Source organism: Lathyrus oleraceus, chromosome 6 (assembly GCF_024323335.1).
Source record: "Lathyrus oleraceus cultivar Zhongwan6 chromosome 6, CAAS_Psat_ZW6_1.0, whole genome shotgun sequence".
Taxonomy (NCBI): Eukaryota; Viridiplantae; Streptophyta; class Magnoliopsida; order Fabales; family Fabaceae; genus Lathyrus; species Lathyrus oleraceus.
In genome coordinates this window covers 472011264-472021759 of record NC_066584.1, presented here as the reverse complement: position 1 = coordinate 472021759, position 10496 = coordinate 472011264, and the positions used below count along the sequence as shown (strand labels likewise).

Sequence of the window (10496 nt, the reverse complement as noted above, 5' to 3'; positions counted from 1 at the left end):
GGATGAGTACAAGTTCATTGATTCTTTTCTCATCCGTCGCCTTCAAGTTGCTAGTTGTTATTGTGATGATCAAGTTTCTTTTGGAATATCTATTTAATGATATAATGCTAACTTACAATCTGAAAGAAACAAAACAGCTACAAACTTGTTTGTTAAGCAATGATTTTGAATATACAATAGTAGAGTCCTTTAAGAAGCTTCAAAAGAGACGTTGGGAGACGTCAGTATATTTCACCAAACTATCAGGTTAGGTGAAACCTAGTTTGAAAAACCTTTGATACAAAAGGAATTAACACTTGTATCCCAACATACTATATGAAGAAGATATAACGTATGTCTTCACGTGACAAAGTATGTTCAAAAATGAACATTGACCTATCAACGTCACCTTGGTCCTTGCGCTTTGACTGACTCAGGTTCTTATTAGAAGCAGACTTCTCCAAAGTCTGATATTCATAGGCTGGCTCATTCAAACTCTGATCTTTGGATGATGACCTCTTTGGATGATGACCTCTTTGGAAGATAACTTGTTTAGAGTCTGGTGTTCAACTTCTCGATCCGTCAGAATTTGATCTTCACGATTCTCTTTGAATATTCAGAGTTAGAACCAATACTTGGATATTATATGAAATTTTAGTTTATAGTCTTGCATACTTGAACAAACATTAGTATACCATATTATTCTTTAAATACGTTATTATCATCAAAATATAAGGGATATGAGACAAACCAATTTTGTCCCAACAATACTTCTCATGTACATTCCAAGTTTGATTAGTTTTCCACACCAATTTTGACCTTTACTTTTATCATAGTTGATCTATCTTCCATCTCAAATGTGCCAACCTCAATAACTTCTCATAGTCTTCCCCCTAACTTGAGACCCACTTATGGAGTTTTCCCATTGATCGAGAGTCCCTAAATTTGAACCCATATAGGCACCTTAGTGAATTCCATAGAGCTCATAGCCTTGATTCCATCATATTCATATATAATAAACCAAGTATTTATAAAGATCCAAGGGTTACATTTGAGGATTCTCCTGTTATATTCCTCTTTGTCCATCATGATTTTGAAGACCGTATGATCTAGATCAGTGACCATAAGATTTGTGGGTTACACCAGATATTTGCTAAAGCTAATTGATTGGAGGCCCCGTGTATGTACTTTTCAGTGATGATTTTACCCAATATGCATAAAGATCCTATACCTTGCATTTATTGTATCTATTTTTCCCTGAAAAAAATCTAGGCTCGTTTTTGCTTTTATTTTTCTCTACACTTTCAGAAAATTCCATGTTGAATTGATTAGAATCTTTGATTCTCAATCTTGGGGTATTAAAATTTAACGAATGCCTTGATTTGTGGTTACAAAATTGACAATTTATTTTATTTGACAAGTGCATCAGTTTGGTTGGATTGATCATTATAACAAGGGTTGGAGAATATTTTTGTACAATTTGGGTCAGAACTTGTTCCAATATGCTCACTGGGATTGTTCATTGTTTGATTAGAAATCATGAGATTGTTTTCCTGGTTCAAGGGAAGGTTTTCCATGGTAGGGAGGGAAGCAAAATCCAAAATGGAGAACAAAGTAAGGCGAAAGACAACAAAAGGGGGAGAAGACAAACACGAGCTAGCAAGTAACAAAGCACACAACAAAAACCACTCACCGAAAAGGAAAGAAATAGGAAAATTTCCACCTAAATAAGGGATTTATTACACAAGATGGACAGAGAGAGGAAACACACCAAATGAGAGAAAAAGAAGCAGAGGGCACAGGAAAAAACGATTTCATAAGAGAGAAGATTGCAGGGAAAACACGATTAGGAAATGAGATAAAAAAGAAGTGATATTGACGGTAGTCTTGGAAGGAATCTTGAAACTCGTTTACAAGTTCAATATCTTTCTTTTAGAAACTCGAGAAATTCCTAGATGATATACGAACTTTGATGTGTGATGGAAACACCTAAGTTCAAATTTAAATAATGATGTTTAACTTAACCATATCGACTTTTACCAATTGAGTTAAGACTTTCAAATTTTTTTATTTTATTTTGTTTATAGTCCTTTTGATCTATATTATAAGAAAAACATTATTTTTTATATTTATTGAATGATTAATGTATTTAGATTAAATAACAATTAGATATGTTGTTTATTTAATTAATCTAATCGGAGAGGTATCAAAATGAAGAAAAAAGAAAGAAATATTGGTCGTAAGAAAATATCAATTTCTAAGAAATGGATATGATATTTATCCACAACACACTAAAATAGGAATAGGGTGCATGGTGCACCATACAACAGACAATAATCCCCGGACTAGTGGCAACCGTGTGATCAATAATCCATCGCATCAAACTCATATTTCATTCATTGATGTTAGACAGTAATACAAAATTCAACGACTCCATCCCCAATCCCATCCTCACCGAAACCCTAATCAGCTCCTTCACTTCCCTTCTTCATCCACCGTCTCTCAATCCCCTCTCCGCTCCACTTTTGGTAAGATCACCTCACACCTTCAGATCTGTATTTTTTTCCCCTATTTTGATTTTGATTCTGATTCAATCTTTGATTTGCATGCTACGCGTAATTCCTTTTCCGAGTTTCAATCTATGCATGTTTGTGACTCATACTTCGGTTTTCTATGTTGCCATTTTAATTTTTTTTATATGATGAATTAGGACTTAGTATCTTTTAGTTGAATATGCAAGAGTGATCAACAATACATTATGTTCCTATTTCCACAATGTAAATAATTACTATTTTCTATAGTAACTAACATTATGTCTGCATTTGCAGCCTCAACCAGAAAGATACTGTTGGGCCAGTGCCACCTAATGATAGGATTTTCAATTTATGCATAAGTTTGATTCTTTTTAATAGAATGGATCCAGTGCCTGCTGATGTGTCTAATCCACCTTCTGTGAAAGTACCATCTGCGACACATCCTGCTAATGAGGATGATGTAGCATCTGGACAAGATAATTCTGCCCGTGAGTCACCGACTACGCTATCCCCCACTGGCATATCTTCTTGGGCCAAAAATTTGAAAGTTTCCCCGTCATTTTCTGGATCCCAAGACGAGTCTTCTAGTGGAAATGTTGGGAAATCAGCCTTTGCACGCCTTACAAGTAATCTGGGATTGCGGTTGTCTCCAAAGTCTCCTGTGGATGACAGTCCCAGTGAACCAGCAGCACAATCTAATTTGTTTGGAACTATCACAAAGGGCCTGGTTGACTCTTCAAAGAATGCGGTGAAAGCTGTGCAGGTTAAAGCACGTCATGCTGTTTCTCAAAATAAACGCAGATACCAGGTGTTGTTATCGTTCAAATGGATTTACTGTGTTTTGTTTTTGGAAAGTTGATAGTGTCTTACTCTTACATATCTGAACAATTTACCGTTTTTTCTTTTGAATTTTTGTTAACCTTGGTTCTCTGTTGCTTTCCCTTTTTGTACAATAGTTTAAATTAAAACTTATCTTTTAGATCTTATATATGGATATGTTTTATATGTAATGCTTATTATTATTATTATTATTATCTATTATTTAATCAAGAAGTGTTTTTTTTTCCCGGCTCTCTAGATCATCCTGTCTCATAGCTGGCAATGAATTTATAAAGCCCTGAATTCTGTAAACATTTGCCTACTTCCTTTTAGTATTCAAAATCAAAATGCCACACAATATTGGATGTTTATTAGTACTTCAGTTTGATGAACATTCTTTCTGCATCAGTTGAGAAAAGCTGTTAGAAATTTAGAACATAATTATTGTTGTGACTTGTGAATTTTTGGCTAACATGTGCTATTGTCCTTACAACCTCTTTTTCTTTTTTTCTTCAGGAAGGAGGTTTTGATTTAGATATGACATATATCACAGAAAACATTATTGCAATGGGATTCCCTGCCGGTGACATGAGCTCTGGGTTTTTTGGTTATGTGGAAGTGAGTTAGTAGATTTTCGAAGCGCTTTGTTTTGCTTGTTGTTTTCATCTTTAACATAAGTGTTCTGACATTCTAGTTTCTATGTATGCAATGCAGGGATTTTACAGAAATCATATGGAAGAAGTGATCAAGTTTTTTGAAACTAACCATAAGGTACAAATGGCTTGCTCTAACACGTGACATCATGGGTTATTCTACCTATTTCTTTTATATATTTTTTAATTAGTCAAAATCTACATTGTATTGTATGGATTGTTGTTTTATTAAATTTGAGTGTCTATACCAGAACATATTTGAAATTAATCTCAACCCTCGCAAGTGAATGTTGTCTATGGTCATACAAGCTCCTCCTTTGCTTGGCATATTCAGCCGCAGCTTCTGAATTTCTGATATGCACCACAAATCTGTTTACGCTTGTACATATTTCAATTTCTTCCTCTATACCCCCACACTCCCTTTCTGTGAGGCATATTGTTAGGTACGGGGTTGAGCCTTACCCCCAACAAATTGGCCGAATAAAGAGTTAGTTAAAATTGCTTATGTGGCCAATCTGTTAGGGAACTAAAAGGGAGTTATATTAATGATAGAGATAGCAAGAGGGAAGGTTTTGAGGTTAGCCAGTTAGAAACCTTATGGTTTGGGCAGAGAGAAAAATGTCTCTTCTCCGGGGAGCTCTTTGTCTGGTTAGAGGGGTTCATCTTAGTTGATCCTTTTCAATTAATAATGAATTTTCTTCTTCTCTTTAATTTGGGTTCCTATCACATATACGTAGATATGAACAAAAGGAAATGTTGAATTGCTGAACAAGTTTTCTTGAGCTGTTTTCATTTTCTTACTTTGGTTATCATAAACTATTTTGTGTAATATGAACACCTGCTTCATATTTTTGTTATCCTGCCACTTTGTGTGCATATGCTGTAGTTTGATGGAGGGTTGAGTTTTATGGGAAGCATCTTACATGGCGTTTTGTTTTTCTGCAATGCCTTAAACTTTAAAACTTGACGAGTCTTTGCCTTATTTTCTTGTCAAATATTGCACTTGACTTGTTTTTTGATATGCAGGGTAAATACAAAGTGTATAATCTCTGTTTGGAACGGCTGTATGATGCATCATTGTTCGAGGGGAAGGTAATTTCTGATTTACTAAGTCTTGAAGAGGACAATTGTGTTAGTTAGAACCATTAACCCTGTTGTAAATTTCTTTTGACAACTTTAAAAATTATTAATGTAAATTTTTTTTTATTAGAATTGATATATTACTTAAATTTTAACCTTTAATTTTATGAATCTTATTCAGGTTATGTATTCTTAAATTAACTATTATTCATACCATCTGTTTGTAGTCTTGTTCAAGATGCTAGACAACCTATATTATTCTCAGAATTTGGGTTGGGTCTAACTCAACCCTACAAAACTGGCTTGTAAGGTGAGGATTGTCCCCACAATATCGGGCATATTTTTAAGCAATGTGGGACTAAATCCACCCCTTCAAAGCTAACACAATGAAGGTGTTAGGGGCTTCAATGAGGCAGGCCAAAGTGTCACAATTAAGGCAATTAGGGGCGAACTGCAATTAAGGTGGAAAGTCCAACACACACCCTCACGCTTGGACCTTAATGAGCCCAAAGCGTGGACGATGCGGGATGCCAACAAGTGATCTAGGATAGACTCTGATACCATCTCAGAATTTGGGTTGGCCTAACTCATCCCTACAAAACCGATTTGTAAGGTGAGGATTGCCCCCATTTATAAACACAACACATGCCATATCTCTAAGCAATGTGGGACTAAATCCACCCCTTCAAAGCCAGCATAATGAAGGCGTTAGGGGCTGCAATAAGGCAAGCCAAAGTGCCGCAATTAAGGCGACTAGGAGTGGACCGCAATTAAGGTGGAAAGTGCAACGCACCCCCTCACGATTGGGCCTCAATGAGTCCGAAGCGTGGACAATGCGGGAAGCCCAACAATGGATCTAGGATAGGCTTTGATACCATTTCAGAATTTGGGTTGGGTTGGGTCCGACTCAACCCTACAAAACCGGCTTGTAAGATGAGGATTGCCCCCACTTATAAACACAACACATGCCATATCTCTAAGCAACGTGGGACTAAATCCACCCCTTCAAAGCTAACACAATGAAGGTGTTAGGGGCTGCAATGAGACAGACCAAAGTGCTGCAATTAAGGCGACTAGAGGCGGACCGCAATAAAGGCGGAAAGTCCAACAATTACTTATATCATGTTTCTGTTTAACTTGAATTTTATGTTTTTATCCTGTATTTCAATGAAATTTGTTTGAGCAGCTTCTTACATCTGAAATATTAAATTCCTTCTTCAGGTGGCTAGCTTCCCATTTGATGACCATAATTGCCCACCGATTCAACTGATTGTATCATTTTGTCAAAGTGCTTACTCATGGTTGAAACAAGACATTGAGAATGTGGTGGTTGTCCACTGTAAAGCAGGAATGGCCAGGACAGGGTTGATGATTTCCAGTCTTCTACTATTCTTAAAGGTTAATAGTTTCCAAGCATTTTCTTGAAAATATTATGAACATGCTTGATCATTTTCATCTGTCTTGTTGCGTTGCTTAATTGTTTTTGGATTTGGATTAAATGTACTGCAGTTCTTCCCAACTGCTGAGGAGTCAATGGATTATTATAATCAGAAACGCTGTATTGATGGAAAAGGACTTGTTCTGCCTAGTCAGATTGTAAGTTCATCTTTGTGATGTGTTATTATTGCAAAATTGTATTATGGAGTTACTACTTACATACGCTTTTATTCTCATATGTTTTTTTATTAATTTTTTTAAATTTTCTTTCTATAGAGGTATGTCAAGTATTTTGAACGGATCCTGACTTACTTTAATGGCGAATGTCCACCTCCCCGCAGGTATGTACCGGTGAAAACATTACTTTGATATCTCTCAGTTTTCATGTGCTGGCTGACATAATATTTTGTGCAGGTGCATGCTTAGGGGATTCCGGCTTCACAGATGTCCTTACTGGATCCGACCCTCTATAACCATTTCAAATCATAATGGTGTGCCTCAAATTCTTGTACTAAATATTGTCCTTCTGTTTACAGTCCATGTCCTCTCTGTTAGTATATTTAACATTTATTGTTATGTCCAGTTCAAGCGATGAGCTTTTCTTTCTTCTTTTGTTGACCTGTCTGCTGTTTACTTTTTTAATTTAATGTTATGGTTTTCTTATGCTTTTAATTTTACGGACTTCTGCAAGACTGATGATATTGTACGGGACAAAATGTTGGGCTGTAAAGAATCAACACAAAAATAGACTAAGTGTAGGAGTGATGAAGATGTTGAATTGAATGTGTGGTAAAACTAGACTAGATAAGATTAGAAATAGCAGTATTAAGTGGAAAAGACGGTGGAAACTAAGCTTAGGTGGTTTGGACATGTAGAGAGAAGACTTGTGGATTATATAGTAAGGAGAGTAGATCGGATAAAAGGGTAAAGGAAAACCTAGAAAAACTATAAGAGAAACTATTACGAAAGATTTCGAGATTAGTGAATTGGATAGAAACATGATTTTTGATAGAACGTTATGGCGTAGTTTGATCACTACAGACGACCCCATGGTGGTCAATCTCGGATAGCGGCGCGAAGTGGCTGACTCCAAAAGTGGGATAGCGGGATGACCACTATCAGATAATATTTTAGAAAAATTACATGAATAACTATAAACATATATTCAACGTAAAATTAAACAAATAACTCAATTCATAAAAGATTCATAAATCAAAGCACAATGGTGCAAAGAAGAACAATGTGAATAGAAGAAAAACGGAAAAGAAAAAGAAAAACAGAACAATGTGAATAGAAGAAAAACAGAAAAGAAAAAGAAAAACAGAAGAAGGAAAAAATAAAAACAGAGGAATGATGGATACAAAGAAAGAAGCGGAGAAGAAAAAGGTAGAACCAACCTGAAGAAAATGTGAAACAAAGAAAGAAACCGAGAAGAAAAAATACCAGAAAAAAAGAAACGATGGATGCAGAATGAAGAACAGAGGGAGGAATGTCGGCGATGGTGGCTGCATAACGAAGAGCAAACGAAGGAAGGAAAGACGACGGCTGCTGTGGTTGAAGAACGAATTGCAGAGAAGGAAATGTTACACGTGGGTTGTATGTTGGAACAAAGTGCAGAAACTTACGATGAAGGAAGGTTAGGGTTGAAGAACTTAAAGTTGAAGGGAAAACCTAAAATTACACTTGCAACATTTTGAATTTAAGGGGTAATTTTGGTGTTTAAAAGGGGAAAAAATAGTGGGCCTGAAAGTGCTCCGGGCCAGGAACTGCTCCGCTCCCCACTATTTTCCCTATAGCGGATGCTACTCTGCATCGCTCCGCTATCATGCTATCGCGCCGCCATTGTTCGCTATTGACTACTCTAGATCAGGCCTGGTGGTTGTTGCCAGTATGGTTTTGTATGTACTTCGATCGCTTAACCATGTAAATATTAAATTTTTTAACCCACAAACTGTGATCCAACTCAGGCATATTCAAGATGTTATTTTTTACTTATAGCAGTGATAAATTGATACATATATTTTATACATGACATATCAGTTGACTCACAGATGACCCTTTTTAAAGGGTGAAGTGTGAGATTTTAGTCCGTGAGACTGGCCAATTTACTGTTTACTCGGTTTTCAAATGTGTAGGTGTGTTGTTCTCAACCAAAAAGCATTCAAGAACCAAAGATCTTTTGGTGCGTCTCATTAATAATATTGATTTCAATTTATCAAAATATTGATTAAATTTTTGTGCCAAAGCTGTAGCGTGGTGCCTTTTTTAGCTGTTTTTTTCTTTTTGAAGTGGGAATTTCTGAGATATGGTCTCATTATTTGCAGCCAGAAGATTTTTGGTTTACTGCACCAAAGAAGGGAGTTATGGTCTTTGCTTTGCCTGGAGAACCTGGTCTCACAGAGTTGGCTGGTGACTTCAAAATTCACTTTCATGATCGCCAAGGAGATTTTTACTGGTAATTAATTTTCTTCATAATCTCCAATTACTTCTGCTGGATATCTCATGTTGAACTGAAATGTCTCTTTTCTCTTTTAGTTGGTTAAACACAACTATGACAGAAAACAGGAAAATTTTGATCACCAGTGATCTCGATGGCTTTGACAAGGTAAAGCTGTTGTGGTTCTTTGATGACACTTTCTTTAATATCTGCAGTAGTGGTGGCTATCTAGTTTTCTTTCTTTATTTTTTTTCTTCTGAAAACTTGGTATAGCCATCTGGCTGACTCATCCAAGGGGATCAATCCCACCGTTTACTAGCGGTGTCCGTTTAAAGGCAGAGCAAAACTCCGTATGAACTATCTAGCTTTATTATTCCAAGGACTATTTTCAAATCATCCCGAGACAGCTCTTGTCACCCAAGTTCCTCCCAATCACCCAATTAATAAAACCCTCCCTCCCTCACCCCTTAAAAAAAGGGTAGAGAAATTTGGTGATCTTTTTGGCAATATTGAAGATTGAGAGAATGATCTGGCTTCTGTGTAGTGTTGTGTTTCCATTTTTGTCATCTAAAATAATTTGGGTCTTGTAATTAAATGTATTTTTCATTGGAATGGTTTTCTGGCAGAGAAAATTGCCTTCTCCAGGATTCCAGGTTGAGGTTGTGCTGGCGGACTATAATGGCAATGTTGTAACTTCCAATCCTGAAGCTACGAAGAAATCAGACGAGAGTTCAAGCAAAAGTCCTGCCCCAGCTGAGACGAACACCCCCGCACCAAATGCAGACAAAGAGTCAGGGGATGGGGATCAAGACAAAGATGACGATGTATTTTCAGACGGTGAGGCAGACCATCCCGCTTCTTCCCAAAGCAAGCAAACAAAGGCACCTTCTGAAGCAGTTGCAACAGTTGCTAGTGCCACCAAAGAGTCCGAGGCTAACAAAACTTCAAATCAAATAACAAATATAACTCATGCAACAGAACAAGTTTCTTTGGGTAGTAAGATCTCTACACCAAGTCATAGTACTGGTGAGCCAAAGAGTGATGTTGGTGGAAAAACTGTGTCCAGTCTCGACGGGCCCAGCTCAGAAAGTGAGTTTAAGGCCATGGCTGCAGATGCTTCTGTGTTTACGTTCGGAGATGATGAAGACTATGAAAGTGATTGAAGTTCATCAGGGTTACCCTATGCTATTTCTATACTTCACATCTGTACATAATATTGCCTGCAACTGTATTCAACAATATCATGTTCATCCATTTGTTTGTGTGTTTGTGTTATAATGATAAAATCTGGCGACAGTCACTGGCAATGCACTAACTGAAAATAAGAATGTACTCACTTTTTGTTATTGATTTGTCATGTAATGTTACAAACATTGACATAATAGGCATTTCATGTTCATATCTTATTAGTCTTTTTGTCTATAATTTAAAAGTAATACATCATTAAAATTAAAATACAAACATGTTAGTTGTTTTTGTTGCACTAGAAGGACAGGGAATGAGACAGACAGATTATTTGATTCTCACAATTAGATCGATCTACTTGTCACACTGTTT

General features: G+C 36.5%; 1 protein-coding gene across 1 annotated transcript; it reads left to right on the top strand.

Moving 5' to 3' along the window:
- Positions 1 to 2301: 2301 nt before the first annotated feature.
- On the top strand, positions 2302 to 10343 carry LOC127097926 (phosphatidylinositol 3,4,5-trisphosphate 3-phosphatase and protein-tyrosine-phosphatase PTEN2A). The gene is made up of 13 exons (XM_051036413.1): positions 2302 to 2507; positions 2808 to 3321; positions 3849 to 3950; positions 4047 to 4103; positions 5012 to 5077; positions 6287 to 6463; positions 6575 to 6661; positions 6779 to 6843; positions 6917 to 6993; positions 8638 to 8684; positions 8827 to 8957; positions 9038 to 9107; positions 9566 to 10343. Exons 2-13 carry the CDS (start codon positions 2893 to 2895, stop codon positions 10100 to 10102), a joined length of 1845 nt encoding a protein of 614 aa, XP_050892370.1. The 5' UTR covers positions 2302 to 2507; positions 2808 to 2892; the 3' UTR covers positions 10103 to 10343.
- The last annotated feature ends 153 nt before the right edge of the window (positions 10344 to 10496 follow it).

Coding starts and splice junctions, on each gene's coding strand:
- LOC127097926 (XM_051036413.1), top strand. CDS start 2,893: ATGGATCCAGTGCCTGCTGATGTGTCTAATCCACCTTCTGTGAAAGTA. Junction 3,322..3,848: donor AAAATAAACGCAGATACCAG/GTGTTGTTATCG, acceptor TTTTTTCTTCAG/GAAGGAGGTTTTGATTTAGA. Junction 6,844..6,916: donor GAATGTCCACCTCCCCGCAG/GTATGTACCGGT, acceptor TATTTTGTGCAG/GTGCATGCTTAGGGGATTCC.